The sequence below is a fragment of the Erythranthe guttata genome, chromosome 5 (genome assembly GCF_056151865.1).
Source record: "Erythranthe guttata isolate IM_541 chromosome 5, IM_541, whole genome shotgun sequence".
NCBI classification, from domain to species: Eukaryota; Viridiplantae; Streptophyta; class Magnoliopsida; order Lamiales; family Phrymaceae; genus Erythranthe; species Erythranthe guttata.
In genome coordinates, this window is record NC_142537.1 from 17133895 (window position 1) to 17156056 (window position 22162).

Below are 22162 nucleotides of genomic sequence, written 5' to 3' on the forward strand. Positions count from 1 at the left end.
TCAAAATTTTAAAACAAAATTTAAATTAAACGTAAAAGAAACTAGAGTTTTACAGCAAAAAAGTTAGGGGTGCATTTGGATAGAGGGATTTGGAAGATGGATTTCAAATCAATAATAACGAATCTCTTGAACTTGTTTGGATTGAGGGATTTGGAGATAGATTTCAAATCCACACCCCTTCTTTTTAATTGATTTTGGATCGATTGTGGTGAATTTCAAATGACTCTAAATTGAAATTATATCTTCAAATCAAATCCCGCTCCAAATTATTCCATCCAAATGGACTCTAGGGATTTTTTTAGGTGCCTAACAAATATTAGGGGGAGTATGGTTATTATATTATCGTAGTATAGGAGAGATAGGATGCCAAAATTTTAAATATTTAGGGTATGGTTGCCAAATAACCATTCTTCGGAAGCATATTTGGTAGATGCTAATTAGGGGGTTTTATGCATAAGTCAACCATCTTTATAATTTTAGGTTCGGGGATAATATCTATTTTGCTAATAAGCTCATCCACTTAATATATATTATATATAAAGGCAAAATTATTGTATATGACAAAATTAACCCCAACCTTTTAAACTCAACTCCTAACTGTAACTCTAATTTCATCAATTTTGAACAAAAAAATCAATTTTAACTATATTTTTAAAACTTTTTTCTTGCCGCCGGTTTCTGGCTTCGACTTTTTTTTTTTTAATTTTTCCTAAATTTTTGTTGAGCTAAGTTTTAGGCAAGTCGTAAACTTGTACCAATTTACCATCCCGAAACCAGTGGAACTATACCCATGCAGGACTGGTCCGTAACCTGTGTGTATAAAATAGTTGCACATTACTAGAAGAAAATATGCTCTAACAATGGACACCATTTCTTCCTCCTTTGCTCTCAAATCATCCCAATCAAGTAACAATCCCCATAATACTCTCTTTTCAACATTTTCTCCACTAAAGAAGTTAATACCACACACTAAAAAACTCCCCTTCAAGTACCCCTTCATCACCTCATCACAAAAGAGACCACCACTACTTGCAACATTTTTCAAGTCGATGGATGATTTTGTATGCACCTTCCTCGACCCACCGCTCCGCCCTTCCATCGATCCGAAACGCGTACTTTCTGGCAACTTCGCCCCCGTGGACGAGCTGCCCCCCACCGCATGCGCTGTGGTGGAGGGCTCCCTCCCGCCTTGCCTCCACGGCGGGGCGTACATCCGCAACGGCCCAAATCCCCGTTTCGCCCCCCGTGGACCCCACCATCTATTCGACGGAGACGGGATGCTCCACGTCATCACATTCACGTCCCCGGACGGGCCCACATTTTGTAGCCGCTACGTCAAGACTTACAAATACACGGTGGAGCAAAAAACGGGGCACCCTATCTTCCCGAGTGTCTTCTCCTCCTTCAACGGCCTTGCAGCCTCCATTTTACGCGGTTTACTAACCGTTGCACGAGTAGTCACTCGGGAGTTTGATCCTGTGGCTAACGGCTTTGGCCTGGCCAGCATAAACGTGGCTCTCATCGGAGGGCATCTCTTTGCTTTAGGAGAGTCTGATCTTCCCTACGCGATGAAAGTGACACCGAACGGCGATGTTATCACCCTCGGCCGCCACGATTTCTTCTCCGACGAGCCGTTCTCGATTATGGCCGCTCATCTGAAGATGGACCCACAAACGGGGGAAGCCTTCTCTTTCAGATACCACGTGATTCCTCCTTTCTTGACCCTTTTCATAATCGACCCAAACGGGAAAAAACAACGCGATGTGCCCATCTTCTCCACGAAGAGCACATCATTGACTCATGATTTGGCCGTCACAAGAAACTATGTTGTAATACCCGATACTCAACTCGTGATGGACTTTATGGAGATCGCAAAAGGAAGGCCACCGGCGAGAGTTGACTTGGATAAGGTGCCGAGAATCGGAGTTATCCCGAAATACGCGGAGGATGAGAGTGAACTTGTGTGGATTGAGGCACATGGATTGAACGTTATTCACTTTTCGAATGCTTGGGAAGAAGACGGTGGTGAGACGATTGTGATGGTGGCGCCTAACCCGACCTTCGTCGAGCATGCACTTGACAGGCTCGATTTGGCCCGCCCGATAATTGAGAAGATTGTGATTAATGTCAAGGCCAAGACCTTGGTTAGACATCCCTTGTCCAATCAAGTTCTAGACATGGGGATCATCAATCCAATTTATGCAGGGAAAAAGAACAGGTAATGCAATTTGGAATTACTTTGAATAAACATGCAAAATATGGAAAACTGTATTTCTTGACACACACACACACACACACACACAGATATACATATATACATATACATACAAAGTGTCATACAAAGTGACAGCTGTCCAAAGGTGGCCTAGTTGGTAAAATCATGAAAACTAAAGAAATATATAGACTAACTATGCAGAATATATTCTTACTTACGTGTATAGATATGTATATGCGGGAATAGTAGGTCAACCAATGATGTTGGTAGGAGTGGTGAAGATAGACCTGTCGGCGGAAGATTCCGTCAGTGGCGGGACAGTGGCTAGCCGCCTATACAGGCCGGGCTGCAGCGGTAGCGAGCTATCATTTGTGCCGAGGGAACCGGGTAATCCAGCTGCAGAGGAAGACGATGGTTATTTAGTTACGTACGTGCATGATGAGAATACTCAAGAATCCCATTTCATAGTAATGGACGCTAAATCGCCAACTCTCGAAACTGTTGCTGCTGTGAAGTTACCTGGTAGAGTGCCCACGGGCTTCCATGGCCTCTTTATAAGGGAAAGTGATCTCAGCAAACTATGAGAAAATATTTTGAATATCTTTTAAAGCAGATCATGCGTATTTTATCCCGTTCACTTATATGGTTGGTTGTTGGTTCTGTTATTATTATTAAAAAAGAAGAAAAATATCGATGAATTAAAGCGTGATTTTGTTTGATCGATATTTTGTATTTCAAGTTATGGTAATCGAATCACGTTCCTACAAGATTCTATTATCAATGTTGAATATCATTGCTATGCGTGGCAATCGAATTGAAATTAACACTTTCTAATTCCAACTTCGTTCCATTTTTTTTTTCTGAAAAAATTGTAGATTGAAATTTTAAAAGGTGAATTAAACTTCTTTTCTTCCGAAATCCAAAATTTTTGGATTCGAACCGACAAAATTTGGAAATTCTCTTTTTTTTTTTTTAACATATAAGAGCAACTCCAATGCTAGATATTAAAATTGAGTTATCAAATACTCATTTGATATTTGAGAATTATTTTAATATTAATTTAAAACTCATATACTTCAAGTTATCAAATTAATTATCAATTAGAAGTTTATGGGTGGTTTTATTTGTAATTGACATGTGTCAACTTCTAATTGGATGTTTAGGAGGTTACATTTTTGATAACTCAATTTTCAACAAGTATTTTTACAACCCGAAACGTGAATTATCATTGAAACCTCATTTGATAACTCCATTGGAGTTAAAAAATTCTATTTTTAAGTATGTAAATGAGAGTTAAATGTTTGAATACTCTATTTGATAACCCCATTGGAGTTGCTCTAATATAACATATATAAGAGCGCGCAACTCTAATGGGAGTAACAAATGGATTATCAAACCCATAAACTACCTTTTTGATATCTCAAAATTAATTTTTTTACTCCAATGGGAGTATAAAAATGAGTAAGTATTTTGATAATCTACCTTTTCAGAGCAACACCAATGCTAAATATCAAAATTGGATTATCAAATGCTCATTTGATATTTAAGATAATATTTTAAAATATACTTAACATTCATCTACTCCAACCATGGTTATCAAATTTTATTATCAATTGGAAGTTTTTTGATAATTTTATATGTAATTGCCACGTGTCAATTTGTGAATGGCTGGTTAGGTAGTTATTTTTTTGATAACTCAATCTGCAGGAAGTATTTTTATATTCAAAAAGGAGAAATATCAAAATACAAACCCATTTTAATAACCCCTTTGGAGAACATAATTTTTAAATTTTAGGAGTCAAATGATAGTTAAGAGATTTGATAACTCAATTAATAACTCCATTGGAGTTGCTCTCATAAGTAAATATACATCGTGGAAATTGAGTTATCAAAAAAATAACCACCTAAACATCCAATCACAAAATGACACGTGGCAATTACAAATAAAACTACTAAAAAAATTCCAATTGATTATTAATTTCAATAACCATGGTTGGAGTAGATAAATTTCAAATTCAAATTTGTATTCGATAATTTTTTTATTTTTTTGGAAAAATCGAAACTTTTGAAATCCGAAAACTGAAATGCTATTCATAGAACAACTTTTACCGGCTTGCAGTGCGACTTTATTTCATTTGTAATTTTTCTTAAGAAAATTCAAAATTCTCTCAAACGCTATCCAAGGTTCTTCGAGTTCTTGCGGATTAAACGAGCAATTCAACAACGATTAAGGTAAAATTCGAACTCGAAATCATTGACCCAATTTTTTTATAGTAGTATATTAACAAATTTCGTCGAAAATCTATACGTTTTGAGTATTTTGATTATGTTCGAAAGTTTTCGGAAATAAACTTACATTTCGTGTAGAAACTCACGAAATGAAGGGGCTAATTTGTGAGTTTGTACACGAAATAGACGTATTTGTTTGTTTTTCTTACGTTTCGTGTACAATTACACGAAATGAAAGCTTACATTTCGTGAGAAATCTCACGAAATGTATGCTTTCATATCCCGTAATTGTACACGAAACGTATGTACTTTGGCTGTTTCACTGTCATTTCGTGGACAAACACACGAAATAGGGCTTGTATTTCGTGTGTTCTTACACGAAATGGAGGCACTAATTTCGTGTGTTTGTCCACGAAATGACAGTGAAACAGCCAAAGTTCATATTTTTTTTTTTCAAGATTTATTTTATTTATTATTATTATTTAGACTGATGTTAATAGTGTTTTATTTAACAGATGGCAGGCAAAGGGAAATCAAGTGCAATTATGCGAGCAGTTCGTGAAGAGGCTGAACATCAAGAGCGCGAGAGCGAGCGCATGACTATGTCTACACGACGTAGGCGAGAGGCTGAGAGAGCTGGTGAAGCCAGATCATCAGTTCCACATCCCGATGTTGGGTCTTCTCGTGCTATGGAGGAGGAGGAATATGTGGCCCCCGTTCACGAGACTGAGGTTGCAGGTCGTGGAGGTCGTAGAGGTCGTGGAGGCCGAGGACGGGGCCGTGGAGGTCGACCTTATACTCGAGTCAATCCGGATGTGCTAGATGGTCCATTTCCCGGTGGCCCGCGGGATCCGTCTTTGATATCGAGTTTCAAGTCGCACGTAGCGGCATATATTTGGAGGGGAGAAGTAAGTTAATTACTTGTTTTAATTTTAATATTATAATTTTTGTATCTTCTATTAAAATATTTTTATAGTTGATTAATTAATATGTTTTCTAAATAAATGATTGCAGGAACGTCCGGTTGGCCGAGTGGAGTCCCGTATCAACTCCCTGAACCAATTCAACTACGAGAAGATAGCAGATGCCCTAGAAGACGTAGATGTATCCGTAGACAAGCATTTTCTTCGGATGACCGGTTTGTATCCCCTAGCCCGATGTTATTTACAGGGCCTAGATATTCCGCTGTTGTTTGCATTCGTGGAGCGGTGGCAGCCGGAGACGAACAGCTTCCATATGCCGTGGGGAGAGATGACTATCACTCTCCACGATGTCCAGATGATTCTAGGTGCCAATGTGGAGGGACGGGTGGTCGCGCCTAGGTACGACGATGCCACCGAGCGGACAAACTGCGTGTATTTGCTGTCCGAGGCCTTAAACCTCGAGTTTGAGGAGATTGACGAGTCGTGGAAGCATGGGGGCCCCACATGGAGGATGTTACAGGGACAGTTGTTGATGCCCGACACGCCCATGAGACGCCGAGTTCAGATATACCTGGTGTTTCTCCTCGGATCGATTTTATTCCCCGACAAGACATGTGATCGGGTGAAACCGTGCTATATGCACGTGCTCGAGGATTCAGTGCTTGATCAGGTCGGCACGTATTCGTGGGGTTCGGCCTGCTTGGCCAATCTATACAGAGAGTTGGGTATATGCAGCCGAGCACAGTCGAGGGGCTTGGCGGGTTGCACCACCCTTCTTCAGGTAAACTTTAATATATTTGGAACTTATTTTGTTCATTTTAATATATTTTAATAAATTTTAATATCTTTAAATAAAATATTTGCAGTGCTGGATATACGAGTATTTCCCGAGATTCCAGCCGCCGGATGAGAGCGAGCGCTAACGCGAGTTTCAGCCTCGATGCAAGAGGTGGAACGCGCCACCAAAAGCGGGCACGCTCGAGCATATTCGAGGTTTACTCGATAATATGACAGCGGATGATGTAAGTCTTTTATATTTATGTATTTATATTTTTTGAAATATGAATTTTTCGATATGAATTTTAATTATGAATTTTTTGATTTAAATATGTCTTGTAGTTTGTTTAAATATGAATTTTTTTATTTATGTATTTATATTGTTTTCTGTTTAGGTCGAGTGGCTACCGTATGGTCGGGATATACACGAGAGTATCCCTCGTACGTTGTATCATGGCACGATCCAGTACATGTGGGTCGTAGAGCCGTATATGCCTGATCGTTGCGTCCGACAGTTTGGATGGGTTCAGGATATACCACGCGGCTTGATTCCGTCGATGGAGCCATGTTCACGCGGTCCCAAAGGAGGTACATCGTACAAAGTCAACTACCCATTTCCGGGTGGGATGTGGGACATGGTCCAGGCTCATTCCATTCATGCCCGCGCATACAAGACGGCACGACAACGGGGGGAAGTCGACGAGCACTACATGGAGTGGTACACCGATCGGACTCATCCGAAGATCAACAACCCCGACGTAGGCCCGGCTCCAGTGCATCGAGAGAATGTGAGGCCACCAGATCAGCCGGCTTTTTACCAGGTAGTACGTGCCCTGTACCCGATCACCAGGAGCACTGGACAGGACTGGATGCAGCAGTTTGCCGATCTACGTGCCGATCTTGGAGATATTATGCAGCCCGCCGCCCGATATCTTGGCATCGACCGTGACAACGACGACGACGATGACGACGACGACGATCATGAGGTGCAGCCGCCGAGGAGAGCGAGGCGGTAGTTTATCGGTTTTTTTTGCCAGTTATATATTTTTATGAACTATTTAATTTTAAAGTTTATTTTTATTATTATTAGGACTATGCATTTTTATTATTGTTAGGAACTATTTAATTTAATAATTTATTTTAATTTTTAATTAGGAACTAATTATTTTACTAATTTTGTTTATTATTATTACGAACTATTTAATTTACTAGTTTGTTGTTTTGTATTTTAATTCACTAGTTTTATTATTTGAATTTAGAAACTACGTACAACTGAAGCAATTAAAGTACATATTTAAACAACCTTACAAACAATCTTACAAATTTAATACATTCCAAAAACATAGATTAAACATATAAAATGCAAAACACAACGCTACAAATTTAAATATTCCAAAACATAAGTTTGAATGCAAAATTAAAACAAATATAAATTTAAACATAAGTTAAACTTTCAAATACCCGGCAGATGGTTATGATTACCATTACTCACACTCAATCGCCATAATCCATCCTCCGTTGATTTTTTGCCAATTAACCTGAACGGACAAGAACGTTTCTTCAATAGTCCGTGTCGTCCAGATTGATATCTTGCACACGTTAAAACATGATATTTTTCTGATTTACAATGATTAATCAGTCGATGATTATGACTAATTGCTGTGTCTTTTGCCCACATAATTAACGCTTCTCTACTATCACACACAATACCACGTTCAAAGAAGTGACTATGATCGTGAGATTGTTCTCTTAGTTCCTGCATAAATATTTAAAATTAAAAGACAATATTTAAGGGATTTCGTAGAAAAACCTACGAAATGTAGCCTACATTTCGTGTAAACACACACGAAATAATAGCTTCCATTTCGTAGGTTTTACCACGAAATGTAAGCTTCCATTTCGTGTGATTGTATACGAAACAAACAACTAACGATTTTAAGACATATTTCGTATAGTATTACACGAAATGAAAGCATATATTTCGTGTGTTATGACACGAAATCGCTAAAAACGTTGGAAACGAACAAAAAACGTGTATTTTCACCTCAAAATCGAAGACGTTGTCATCCATGTCGATAATACTTGTGCTCTAACTGATATTGGTCGAAAAAATACTAAAATTGATAAATTTTAAGAATAAAAGGTTGAGAGTGTTTGAGAGGGTATTTGGATAAGATTTGGAAAAGAAAAAAAAAAATGAATTATTTTGCACTGCGAGTGGTAAAAATCGCACTGATAATAGCAAGCCCCATCCGAAGAAAGCATATTGTTCCAAAATCGAACCATTCGGATACCAAATATAGATGGATTATGGGCTATTAAGTATTGGGCTTGGACTCATTTCGAAAACAATTTTCTTCCCTATAAAAAGTGTCAAAATTCATTTCTTCCCTCCTCCGACACAACCATCGCCACCGTCCGCCGCCCAGCTCCACCACCACCACCACCACCACCACCACCACCACCACTATCTCCAACAACAAAACCCCCAATTTTTATCCCTCCATTTCACAATCTTCTACAAACAAAGCAGAAAGAACTGATTAATTACAGATTAATTACAAACTATTTCACCAATGACAGAAAGAATTGAATCTTCAATACAGAATCTATGGCAAGACGTAAGAGAGCTAACCCTAGGCACCCCACCCAACATCGACCACCTCCCCACCCCACCCACCCCCCTCCAATTCCTCCGCCGCCACGTCATGCCCAACAAGCCCTGCCTCATCTCCGCCGCCGTCTCCCACTGGCCGGCCCTCTCCCTATGGCCCTCCGCCGCCTACCTCCGCACAACCCTCGCCGCCACCCCCGTCTCCCTCCACCTCACCCCCACCGGCAAAGCCGACTCTCTCGCCCCCCACCCCGCCGCCCCTTCCTCCCTCTGCTTCGCCTCCGCCCACGTCCAAACCCTCCCCTTCCCGCAAGCCCTAGACTCCGTCCTCGCGTCCGGCGAGAACAACAGAGTGGCGTACCTGCAGCAGCAGAACGACTGCTTCCGCGGCGAGTACGGCCCCCTGGCGGCGGACTGCGAGGACCATATACCCTGGGCCACGGAGGCTCTGGGCTGCCCGCCGGACGCCGTGAATTTATGGATCGGCGACCATTCGTCGGAAACTTCCTTCCACAAGGACCATTACGAGAATCTCTACGTAGTAATAACAGGTGAAAAACGATTCCTTCTTCTTCCCCCAACCGATGTTCATAGAATGTACGTCCACGATTATCCAGCCGCGCAGTACGTCTACAATCACCAGGTGAGCATTTTCCATTTTCCATTTTTCGAGTAATTTCCTTTGCAAGTAAGAAATTGTTGAACATGTTCTTTAGGGCTTCGTTTGGTTGGGGGATATTAGCCATGATTAGCTAAATAATGAGACTCTGCGTGATGCCTGGTATCCGGAATAACTTGCCGGGTTGAATCGCAGATATTACATTATTCATGCTTTATCTTGCTTTCTATGCATGTTTTTTATTGGATCTTCCAAGGTCCAATGATATAATTGAGTTTCATTAGATTATTTAATTTTATCCTGGCTAATCTTATCTTGGTAACCAAACGAGGCCTAGATTATGGCTCGTTTGGCTGCCTAAGGTAAGATTAGCCAGGATAAAATTAAATAATCTAATGAAACTCAATTATATTATTGGATCTTGGAAAATCCAATAAAAGATATGCCCAGAAGGCAAGATAAGCCATGATAACAACATAATATTTGCGGATCGACCTAACAAGTTATTGGGGATACAAAACATCAAATAAAGTCCAATCTCCCCAACCAAACGAGGCCTCATAGGATTATTTAATCTTTTCAGAAGAAATTGCTGTTTATTTATAATGTGAGAAATTGGATATATTTGTGGTATCTATGTGTATTACAGGATGGTGGAGAGTTTGAATTGGAGCTAGAGAATCCAATTAGATACGTACCATGGTGCAGTGTGGATCCATGCCCGTTGCCTATGGAGAAACAGAGAGAAATAGAAAAGTTCCCTTTGTATTTCAACGGACCTAAGCCATTTGAAGTTACTGTTAAGGCCGGGGAGATGCTTTATTTGTGAGTCCGTTGCATTATATTTCTGGTTTATCTGTTTGTCTCGTCTTTTGAATACAAAAATATGATATATGGTTATTGGAAGTATTGTTGGTCTTTTAGGCTTACAGCTTGTGTGAGAAGTGGTCTTGAGGGAAAACAAAAAAAAACCGGAGAAAATACCGTGCTTCTATAAGAAAAATAGAAAAAAAATTCCACATGAAACGATACAATGTCTGGCCTCGTATTTTCTATTTTCCTTTCCCCATTTTTGAGTTCTATCATCTCAATATAGTTTACGATGTAATTTATTTTTGTGGAGTTTGATAAGTCTAATTTACCGTAATGGGGTTGTGAATATTTTGTGCAGGCCTAGCATGTGGTTTCATCATGTTAGACAAATCCCAGATGAAAAAACGGGACTCACCATTGCAATTAACTATTGTACGACCATTTAAACCTCTTTCAAATATATATATACATATTTTTTTTCCTGATTTCTAATAAGATTTAAGATCTCAAATACTTTTCTCCGACAGGGTACGACATGCAGTTTGACATTAAGTACGCGTACTTCAACTTCCTTCAATTTATTCCTTATTCATTGTCGGAGGATCCATCATCACGTAAGCTAATCAATGCGGAATCAAATTTCGATAAATGTTCTCGCAACTCAGAAGACGAATCCGACACTACCCTATCTCAAGATTTAAAAAATGTCAGTGACAATTAGAATTGACAAAAATCTTCAACTCGTTTCTTTAAATATATAAAAAGTATTCAACATTTGAGATGACATTGCTCGTTCGCATAGGCCCTACTTATACACGAGGAAAATGATCTCCATCGAAAGATCCTCTAAAGAATCTCATAGTTTGTTGAGATCACTTTCCTTTATAAAGAGGCCATGGAAGCCTGTGGGCACTCTGCCAGGTAACTTCACAGCAGCAACAGTTTCGAGAGTGGGCGATTTAGCGTCCATTACTAAAAACTTGGATTCTTGAGTATTCTCATCGTGTATATATGCCACTAAATAACCGTCGTCTTCTTCTGCAGATGGATTTTCCGGCTCCCTCGGCACGAAAAATGGCTCGCTACAGCTGCAGCCCGGCCCGTACAGGCGGCTAGCCACTATGCCGCCACTGGCGGAATCTTCCACAGACAGGTCTATCTTCACCACTCCTACCAATATCATTGGTTGAGCTACTATTCCTGTGTATGCATACCTATATACATGTAATAAGATTAGGAATAAATGTTACTAGTTAATTCTTGTCGATTTCTGATACGAGATTTCTTTATTTCTTGGGGAAGAAGTCTTTCCTAGTTAGATTTTTTTTTTCCATCTCAATATAAAGGGAGCGGCTTCACTTGATCTTGTCGAACTTTGTCTAAACTGTTTCGCTTTAGATTCGCTACCTTACTCAGACAACCTTTTGTATATTGTTGTCACTTTGTATATTTCTTCAGTTGTCATGATTTTCCAAATTCTGCACGTTTTATCAATTCGAAGTAAAATTAATTGCATTACCTGCACTTTCTTCCCGAATAAGTTGGATTGGTGACTCCCATGTCTAGAACTTCATCGGACAAGAGATGCCTATGTAGTGTCTTGTCCTTGACATTAATTATAATCTTCTCCATTTTGGGACACGCCAAATCAAGCCCCTCCAAGGCTTGCTCGATCGAAGATGGATTAGACACCACCATCACAACCGTCTCACCGTCGTCTTCTTCCCAAGCATTAGTACAATGAACAACGTTCAATCCACGAGCCTCAATCCACACTAGTTCACTCTCATCCTCTGCGTATCTCGGAATAACCCCAACCCTAGGCACCTTATCCAAATCAACTCTCGCAGGTGACCTTCCTTTCACTACCTCCGTAAAGTCCATCACAATTTGCGTATCGGGAATTATGACGTAGTTTCTCGTCAGGGCAAAGTCGTGACTCAACGACGTGCTCTTCATGGAGAAGATCGGCACATCTGGTTGTTTCTTCCCGTTGGCGTCGATTTTGAAAATTGTAAACAACGGAGGAATCACGTGGTATCTGAAGGCGAAGGCTTCCCCGGTTTGTGGGTCCATCTTCGGATGAGCTGTCATATTCAAGAACGGCTTGTCGGAGAAGAAATCGTGGCGGCCGAGGGTGATTATATCGCCACCCGGTGTCACTTTGATTGCGTAGGGAAGGTCGGACTCTCCTAGAGCAAACAGACGCCCTCCGATGAGAGCCACATTTATGTTGGCAAGGCCGAAGCCGTTGGCCACAGGATCGAACTGTCGAGTGAGTACTCGTGCGAAGACTATTAAGCTGCGGGAAATCGAAGCTGCGATCCCATTGAAGGAGGAAAAGACACTTGGGAAGATGGGGTGCCCTGCTTTCTGCTCCACTGTGTATTTGTAAGTCTTGACGTAGCGGCTACAAAACATGGGCCCGTCCGGGGACGTGAATGTGATAACATGGAGCATCCCATCTCCGTCGAAGAGATGGTGAGCCCCACGGGGGACTAAATGGGGATTTGGGCCGTTGCGCATGTACGCTCCGCCATGGAGGCAGGGAGGAAGGGATCCCTCCACCACATCGCAGGCGGTGGGCGGCAACTCGTCCACAGGGGCGAAGTTGCCTGAAAGTACGTGTTTCGGATCAATGGAAGGGCGGAGCGGTGGGTCGAGGAAGGTGCATACGAAATCGTCCATGGACTTGAAAAAAGTTGCAAGTAGTGGTCTCTTTTGCGATGAGGTGATGAAGGGGTTCTTGAGGGTGAGTTTCTTAGTGTGTGATATTAGTTTCTTTAGGGGAGAAAATGTTGAGAAGAGAGTTATGGGGATTGAGAGCAAAAGAGGAAGAAATGGTGTCCATGTTTAGAGCACTGCTCTTCTTCTAGTCTTGTGTAGTTTTTATTCACTAGTTCCGTTGTCTTTTATACTAACGTCTTGTTTGGTTGTCCAGATAGAATTAGTTATTATAAGATTATATAATCTAATGAAAATCCAATTATTTTATCTGATCCCGTGATGTCAAACAAAAAAGCTCCCTCAAATAGAAGAATAAGACAAGATAAATCATGATAATATAATATTAGTGAGTCGGCTTATTAAGTTATTGAGGATATAAAAAAAAAAGTCTAATTATTTATTTAATTATGACTAATCTTCACAACTAAACTGGGCCTAAAAAGATAGTTTATATGTTGTAAGCAAAAAATAGAAGTCAGCTCTCTTTTGAGAATTGAATTTCATTAACTTGTAGCTAAATAAAAGAAAGGAATATTCACCAAATTTTGTTTAAGAAAATTAGGCAGCCTCACAAAGTAGCATTAATATTGGTTGGATTTTTTGTTTTAAGTCAATAAGAGGTTGGAGTACGCGTATTTGTGTCAATTGACCCATGTTCGAATTTCCTTGTCAACACTCGCTAGATCGAGCTTGTCACACATTATTAGTCTAGTGTGGTTTACATCACACGTATGATTTGCAAGCTATTATAAAACTTAATTTGAACGTCAATCTTGTCAAGCTATTATAAAAGGGATTATTTTGTAGACCCCCCTCATTTCCAAATTATATAGAACTAACTACTAAGTGGATTACACTCTAGGTGAAACCCCCCTCATTTCGAAAATATTTTGACATACTCCCCTGGGCTACCCTGAAGTTCCTATAATACCCTTCTAAAATCAGTTTTAACCCTAGCCACTCACGGTCTCTCTCTTCTTCTCCCAGATTCAAAATCCCGCCTCTACAAACCTCTCACCGGCGAAATTGCTTCCCGGAGCCATACCTCTCTCTCCGGTGGTCGGAATTCGATGGTTTAACTACCGTTGGATTCCTCTCGTCGAGCTCTTTCTTTTGGTGGTGATTTCATTCAGTTTCGAGCGCGGATCTGTTTCTGCAATTTTTTTTCATTCGAGGACGGTGGTCTTGCCGGAGCTTTATTTTGTGTTCCACCCGTTGAAATTTGACGGGTCATCCACCGTTGGATTCCTCTCGTCGGGATCTATATTTTTATGGTAATTTCGTTTATTTTTATCTTTTCAGATTTATTTCTATATTTTTTTGCATTTCCCAGCAATAACCTCTCTCTCTATCTCTTGATCTCTTAATGTTTGGTGATTTTTTAGTGTTTTGATGTTTTTATTCAAATTTGTTGATTTGCACTAAAGTAATTTCTTTTTGTTTTGATTTTGCAATTGTAGCTTAATGAAGACCATTGATCCTTTCCTTGAAGGTGTCAACTTTTTGTTTTTTTAAGTTACATCAGATCTGTTCAACAGACTGTATACATTACTATACATTACTATAGTAACATGTAGTTACATGTAGTTACATATGCGTATATTTATATATTTTCGATTTGTATTTTATTGGTTCTGATGTGATTTATAATAAAAATATTTAAATTTGTAAATTTTTGTTGGGGTTTTATGAATTTATTTTGTATAAGTCAGTATTCGTGTGTGTATACAATTGATCGACTAAAAATATGGGGAAAAAACGAACATACCTATGAATTACTATAGGTACTATAGTTACATGTAGTTATTTTCAGTACTGTAAACATATTGTTTTGAAAATTAAAAAAAAAATTGAAAAGAAAATAAAAAATAATTTAAAAAAAAAAATTAAAAATTAATATATATATATATATATATATATATTTAACAAACAGATTTATAAAAAAAAAAAAAAAAAAAAAAAATAAATAAATCAGCGAAAATGATAAATGCAGGACCATAAATGCTGAATGCAGTTTCGCCGAAAATTGCACATAAGGGTAGTATAGTACTTTCGCTTCCCCTGGGGGTATGTCAAAGGATGATTTGAGCTTGAGTTTATCCCTAGTTTATTTGGTGGTTAGGGGGTATGTAAAATAACCCCATTATAAAACTTAATTTGAATGTCGAGCTTGTCACACATTGTTGGCCTAGTATGATTGCGACTATGGCGATTGGAGAAGGAGGTGTGAGGTCAGATCGATTGTGAGAGGCACCAACAATGACAGTTAGGGTTTAATTTGATGAGCGACTAGGGTTAGTGGACGGTTAAATTTGATATATATCGTTTGTCAACGAATGGCCTGAAGAGTTATTGACTGCTAGGGTTTGGCACCCAAATACCATGCTACACCCGATGATAATAATAGGGTGTGGCTCCTCGTGACACGTGTCTCATTTTATGGTGAGGTTATTGTGTAAACCCTAAATACCCCGTTTTCTTTTGATATTAAATAAAAAAATGTTAAATATGAATAAATCAATTAAAATGGAAAGGAAAAAAAAAGGAACATTGACCAAAACTCATAGGGGTTGGAGTCATATTTTTTAAGCATGGACTTTTTCTACAGTTCAAGATTTGACGGGATACTTTTTGCAAAAAAGAACTCCTAAATCCTAATATAATAATAGTAATAATTATTATTGTAAGAAGAACAAGCGTGGAAGTAGATAGATATGCTTATTATAGATCGAAATTAGTCCACGGTCCAATTTTTTATTTATAATTGTCTACTATCTATGTTGCTCGATTCCAGGATCATGCTTTTACTTTCTCATCCAATTTTTAATTGGACACACACACATACACACACGTTATGTATATTACAATTACACATTTTGTATATATATATATATATATATATATATATATATATATATATATATATATATATATATATATATAATTTATTTTTATATATAAAAGTGAGAAAACTAGTCTAACATAAGAAACCCTAATATTATCTCTTATATATATAAAAGTAAGAAATGTAGGGCAATCTAAGAAACTCTAATGACATAAATATAATTTAAAAAAAAGATATCAGTTTTTCTTTATCTTTTAATTTCCAGCTTTTTTTTTGCTTTCGTAGCAAATCAGATTTGCAAAATCCACTAACAAAATCCTAATTCATTCGGATAGTGTATTTTTTAATTCTCCCTCTTACTAACACACACCGGATGTGCATTTGTTTTTTCAATACAATTTATTTATCATATATTTAAATTTTCTTCATTTTTGCAATCCCGTGATTGCACGGGAAGAATTGCTAGTATATATAATTTGAGTTTGAGTTACGGTCAATATAAACTCGTAAACAAATAAATAATTAAGCCGCGTGTTGACCACGTAAACAAATAATTAAGCCATAAACATATATATCATCATATATATAAGACGCCTGCATACATAAGCTAGGTCCAAATATGGAAACCCTTTCTTCATCTTTCAGACATCCTCAATTATTGCATGTGATTTCATGGTCAAATATTAGGGTTCATGTCAAAATTAGAAACCCTCAACTTATGATCAAAGCCAAAAACATAATCAAGAAGAACATTAATCCGCCACCGCCACCGCCACTGCCACCGTTTATGGTTTCGAAAATCCTCAACAAATTGGACGACTTCATATCAGCCTATCTCGATCGATCGCCCCTCCCCGAAAGTATAGATCCGGAAAAAACTATATCGGGGCACTTTGCCCCGGTGGACAACGAGCTTCCCCCCACCCCTTGTGAGGTGGACGGCGGCCCCCTCCCGCCATGCCTGGACGGGGCCTACATCCGCAACGGCCCAAACCCTAAGTTCCTTCCAAAGGGCCGCCCTTATCATTTATTCGACGGCGACGGTATGCTCCAAATGATCAGAATCTCTGGGGGCGGCAAATCGGTCACCTTCTGCAGCCGCTACGTAAAAACACACAAACACAACGCGGAGCGCGAGAACGGTTTCCCATTTGTTCCGAGCCCTTTCGCCTCTTTCAACGGCTTAGCGGCTTCTGTGGCGCGTGTGGTGCTCACGTTCGCGCGTGTGGTCGTTGCCCGCCAGTTCGACCCGCTGAGCCGCGGCTTCGGCTCGGCTAACACGAGCCTGGCTCTATTCCCATGCCGCGGCTTATTCGCTCTATGCGAGTGCGATCTTCCGTACGAAGTGAAAGTTACGGAGGACGGAGATATAGTAACCCTCGGCCGCCGCAATTTCCACAGCACCAACCGATTCTTCTTTAATATGACAGCGCATCCGAAGATCGACCGACGAACCGGACAAGTGTTTGCTTATCGATACAACTTCACGCGCCCATACTTGACGTTTTTCCGAATCGACTCGGAGGGGAGAAAACAACACGACGTTCATATAAACTCCGTTAAGGAGTGCACGATTGTTCACGACTTTGCCGTGACGGAAAACTACGCCGTATTCCCCGATACACAGATTGTGGTGAACCACCCTTTGAGGGCTTTGATCGGCGGGAGATCCCCGGTGGGGGTGGATTCCGGCAAGGCGCAGCGGCTTGGGGTTATAAGAAAGTACGCGGAGGATGACAGCGGGATGTGGTGGGTGGAGGCGCCGGGGCTGAACATGCTGCACTGTGTGAATGCATGGGAGGAAGACGGCGGCGCCACCATTGTGGTGGTGGCTTCAAATGCTTTGGAAGTTGACCAGTTGTTTCAGAGTATTCATTTAGCTCGGTTGACTATGGAGAAGATCACCATTGATGTGAAGGCGGAGACGGTGAAGAGGGAACAGTTGTCGGCGGAAGTTCTTGATTTTGGAGTTATCAATCCGGCCTACGCCGGGAAGAAAAACAGGTACATGCATTTTACGGTTGGATTCAATTTCTTCTGTAATTATTTATTTTTAATATTTTTTTCGTTACTAATTTTCTAACTATATTTTTCAACAAATATTAAAATTGAAACTGATCTGTGAAGAATCCTTCCTGATTCGATCTTTTATTTTTTATTAATATATCTCGAATCTCAAGAGATAAAGATATAAATTGGATTTGTTTAATATTAACGTATTCTTGTGGATCTAAGGTTGGTGGGGATGATCTAGGGTTTGGTGGGACGAATCGAAGATTTTTCGATCTGATATTTACAAATGTATGTAAGTGTCTGGTGAATAACAATTAGGGTTCAAATGAGGAGTTAGGGTTTCTAGATGACTGCAGATGTCTGTGGGGATTAAGGATTACTACGGTTCCTACGGATGCTGTAAATGACTACGACCGGTAAAATATTAAAAAAAATCATAATTGTCAATATTATGTAGATAAAAAAGGGAAAACAAATAGATTTTTTATAGTAATGAAGATAAAAACAAAAAAAGAAATGTCTTCTACGTAAAAAAATAAAATAACAAAAATGCAAGATGCAAAATTAAAAACGTTAAACAATACCATAGTGCATCATAGTATATTTACAATCTGCTGTAGTTTCGAATTTGAGTGGAGAGGCATTTTGGAATGAATTTAATAAATGATACGAAGCAAATGTTAAGTTATGCTTGTCATTTAGTTTTAATAAGTTTTGTCGCCATGGACTTGTATCTTAAGGCCCCTATATTGATCATTTTTTTCCTTTTAAAATATGATCTTGTGCATCGCATGGAAAAAAATACTAGTGAAGTACAATAAAATATCAGAGGGTATTTTCGTAATTTCTATGTTAAGGTATAGTAAAACATATAAGAGATCATTAATAAATAAATTAAAAAAAAAAGGTGGGAGTATTTGTTTTTTTTTAGAATCTACATATATTTTTATATTTTTAACACCCTCTAAATTATGTTTAATCTCTATATTTTTTTTCTTCATATTCAGGTATGCATATGCAGCAATGATAGGGTCGGACGCCGTGGTAGGGGTGGTGAAGCTAGACCTAACGCTAACCGAGAATCACGGCTGCGGCGGCGGCGGTGAGTGTGTGGTGGCTAGTCGCTTATATGGGCCGGGCTTTTGTGGCGGGGAACCGTTTTTCGTGCCAAAAGAGCCCGATAATCCGTCGGCGGAGGAAGACGATGGTTATTTAGTAGTTTATGTAAATGATGACAATAATGGGGAATCCATGTTCTTGGTGATGAATGCCAAATCTGCCACACTTGATTTAATTGCTACCGTTAAGCTGCCGTCTCGAATTCCTAGTGGCTTTCATGGCCTCTTTGTTTCGGATAGTGACCTCAAAAAATTACTTTGAAGTTTGTAAAGAAATAAATAATTATATATATATATATATATATATATATATATATATATATATATATATATACACGACTTTTACCATTTACACACCTGATTTGAACGTCGGAGGAGTTTTCCGGATCAACTTCCGGTTTAGTTTACATATTCTATGATCACATGTATCTTAAGGTCATCAAACTCGTGAGCCAGTGTTTCACTTTGCTCCTCTAACTCATTCCATTTCAATTCTCTAAGATAATCTAATTCTAGCATCGATAATGGAGGTGGGTGTGAAATGTCAATGCAATAAGTTTGTTCTTCAAACTTCATTAACTCGGTCAGAATAATAAATGTACTCAAAACTAGTTTGTAGATGAGAGATTTGTTTAGAAAGTCAAATTTGCCCATTTACTTGGAATTTCCCAAATTCGGAAATTTGACCACAATTTCCATCCCACCCCCTATATAAAGCCATCCTCTTATTACATATTCTCTTAAATTAATTTCTCAACCATCATGGAAGCTCTTTCTTTCTCTTTCAAACATCCTCATATGAATATCAAATCCAAATCCAAATTCACTATCTTAAAACAAACTACAACTTCTCAAAACATAGAAACCCGAAAGAATCCACCACCACCACCACCACATATTACACAAATACCCCCCAAACTCATAATAACAACAAATAATAATCAAAATAGAAACCCCAAGAATTTACAATCCATGGCTTCAATCATCTTCAACACATTAGACGAGTTCATATGCGCCTTTCTCGACTCGCCACTTCGCCCTTGTGTCGATCCCTGATAAAACTAGAAATGTTGAGAGGATAAAGATGAATTCATTTGTTTATATTTTCAGCATGACATGTTTACAAGTGTGCCTCTCTTATATAGGCCAAAAGAGAATAAATTCTGTTACAAAAATTACAGACTGATGGCAGCAAATGATGACACGTGTAGAGGGAATATTTTATCTGATATGCTCATGTGCACAGTTGGATGGGGAATGATTGGGTGTGGCAGGTTGACGCAGAACGGAAGCACGGTAAAGAATTAATTTCTACGAATTAATCTTATAGAACAAAATAACATTCGGAATCCACCGAAAACTCTGGAATCCACCAGAAAAATAGAGAAAACTCTAATATTTTATTAAAATTCGAAATTCTCCTCTCAAAATAAAGTCCTAAGGCAACTATTTATACTAAAAAACTGAAAACCCTAATTAAAATAAGAAAATACTAAAAATTACCAAAAACGGCAAAAACGAGTTAAATCCTAATTCTAGTAGATCTCGTAATTTTGGGAACAACCCAATTTACGGAATCCTAATACGATTTTTCTATGATTTGATATTAATTTTCTAAAACTTACCTAAAATAGCAAAAACGAACTTTTAGGAGTCTAAACGACGTTGGATTGCTGAAATTGGACGTGATTCATGAGCAAAGCTCATGAGTTTTGTTCCTTGCGCCGTTTCACTTGAGATAGAGTTCGTTTCGTACTCAACTACGATTTGAGTTCGTCGAAAACCCTTATTTTTCCATAATTTCTTTCGATATTTCCACCAATGCCCATTAATAACTCTTCTCCGAATTAAATAGTTATTTTGCAACACGAATCCAATTTGACGTTCCTTATCAATCTCCTCTTCTTCAAAAGAGCTCGACCTCGAGCTATGATCAAAATATAGCGATGCATATTTCTTTGCAAACAACTTCAAGTGCTCCACCAATATTCCCGGCACAAAAATCTCGCTGACAAAATCTTCATCCAAACGAGGCGTTGGAAAAATTGGCTTCTTAATCGAAAATCTCAATGGCTCCACCAATTTCTCCGATACAGGAACTTCACAGCAAACACTATCTACAATTAGATCACATACCTCGACGCAATCCACTTGTTCATTCTCTTCACGTGCACCTTCCTCTTCTTGAACAAATTTTACAACTTCAAATTCTTCCTCAAATTTGTTTTTAACACCCTCTTGAAACTCATCGACTCTCTCTTCAACTTTGCTAACGTTCTCTTCTACCCCGTTGACGCTCTCTTCGACTATGTTGATGCTCTCTTCAACCTCGTTGACTCTTCCTTCAACTTCATCGACTTTCACCTTGATTTCGTTAATGTCATCGTTAATCATAGCTACGCTAATTTTAACTTTTGTGACAATTTCCTCTTCAACTTCGTCAACACCTACGTCGTGACCCTCCACCAAATTTGGAGGTTGAATAACAAACGAAGTACCTTGTGCTTCCTTAACTTTGACAACGGGTGGAATATCTTCGGTTTTTCTAGAGTAACTATTTCGCTTCTGATAATATTCCTCCTCCCATGCTAACTCTTGGGCCTCTTCAAGGGAGTCGAATGCGCGCCACCCCATCCTAAGACGGATTGAAATATTCAATCCTTGCAAGTACCTTGAAATTTCCATACTTTCGGATTCTTGCAGGTTATTTAAGTTTGCTAGTCTCATAAACTCAGCAGTATACTTGTTAACAGATCTACTCCCTTGCGAACAATTACGATATAGTTGAAATAGACGTTGCTCATAACCTAGGGGTAAAAAACGATCCATCAACATTTTTCTCATCCTCCTCCATGATTGGATTGGAAACTTTTCCTGTCTAGCTCTCTTCCTCTGTATTTCATCCCACCATGCGGCTGCACAACCCTTTAACTCACACCTAACCAATTTTACCATCTTATTCGGCAAAATACCCATCAATTCAAAATAATTTTCGACTTCTGACACCCAATCGATAAAATCCTCAACTTCAAGAAAATTTCCACTAAAAGAAGGAATTTCAGCTCTTACCCGATATTTATCACGATCCTTTTGCCTCTTTATAGGCGGATTTTCTTCAAAATCAGAGTTGCCGCTCACCTTTGAATAATCGTCATACCTTGATTGAAGTTGAACAGATCCATGATAATTGTGTCTAACATATGCACCTCGGGCTACACCGTCGGCAATACCCATGCTAGATCCAGTTCTTCTGTTGTTGTTGTCAAGGG

General features: G+C 39.0%; 4 protein-coding genes and 1 long non-coding RNA gene across 5 annotated transcripts; 3 read left to right on the forward strand and 2 right to left on the reverse strand.

Annotated features, from left to right (window-relative positions):
* Positions 1 to 816: 816 nt before the first annotated feature.
* Positions 817 to 2827, forward strand: LOC105967147 (putative carotenoid cleavage dioxygenase 4, chloroplastic). Its single transcript, XM_012991728.2, has 2 exons — positions 817 to 2218; positions 2442 to 2827. Exons 1-2 carry the CDS (start codon positions 861 to 863, stop codon positions 2797 to 2799), a joined length of 1716 nt encoding a protein of 571 aa, XP_012847182.2. The 5' UTR covers positions 817 to 860; the 3' UTR covers positions 2800 to 2827.
* LOC148770794 (uncharacterized) lies at positions 2311 to 2833 on the reverse strand. The gene is made up of 2 exons (XR_016031155.1): positions 2735 to 2833; positions 2311 to 2611 (listed from the first exon to the last, which is right to left on the reverse strand). It is a non-coding gene; the product is annotated as an uncharacterized LOC148770794 (long non-coding RNA).
* A 5661-nt stretch (positions 2834 to 8494) lies between these two features.
* On the forward strand, positions 8495 to 11666 carry LOC105966980 (2-oxoglutarate (2OG) and Fe(II)-dependent oxygenase superfamily protein). The gene is made up of 6 exons (XM_088817869.1): positions 8495 to 9401; positions 10027 to 10202; positions 10549 to 10622; positions 10718 to 10896; positions 10993 to 11111; positions 11235 to 11666. Exons 1-5 carry the CDS (start codon positions 8721 to 8723, stop codon positions 11038 to 11040), a joined length of 1158 nt encoding a protein of 385 aa, XP_088673995.1. The 5' UTR covers positions 8495 to 8720; the 3' UTR covers positions 11041 to 11111; positions 11235 to 11666.
* Positions 10914 to 13055, reverse strand: LOC105966981 (putative carotenoid cleavage dioxygenase 4, chloroplastic). The gene is made up of 2 exons (XM_012991548.2): positions 11710 to 13055; positions 10914 to 11404 (listed from the first exon to the last, which is right to left on the reverse strand). The coding sequence occupies exons 1-2, from the start codon at positions 12876 to 12878 to the stop codon at positions 11047 to 11049; spliced, it is 1527 nt and encodes a 508-aa protein (XP_012847002.2). The 5' UTR covers positions 12879 to 13055; the 3' UTR covers positions 10914 to 11046.
* Positions 13056 to 16396: 3341 nt separating this feature from the next.
* Positions 16397 to 19173, forward strand: LOC105966982 (putative carotenoid cleavage dioxygenase 4, chloroplastic). The gene is made up of 2 exons (XM_012991549.2): positions 16397 to 17766; positions 18783 to 19173. Exons 1-2 carry the CDS (start codon positions 16481 to 16483, stop codon positions 19153 to 19155), a joined length of 1659 nt encoding a protein of 552 aa, XP_012847003.2. The 5' UTR covers positions 16397 to 16480; the 3' UTR covers positions 19156 to 19173.
* The last annotated feature ends 2989 nt before the right edge of the window (positions 19174 to 22162 follow it).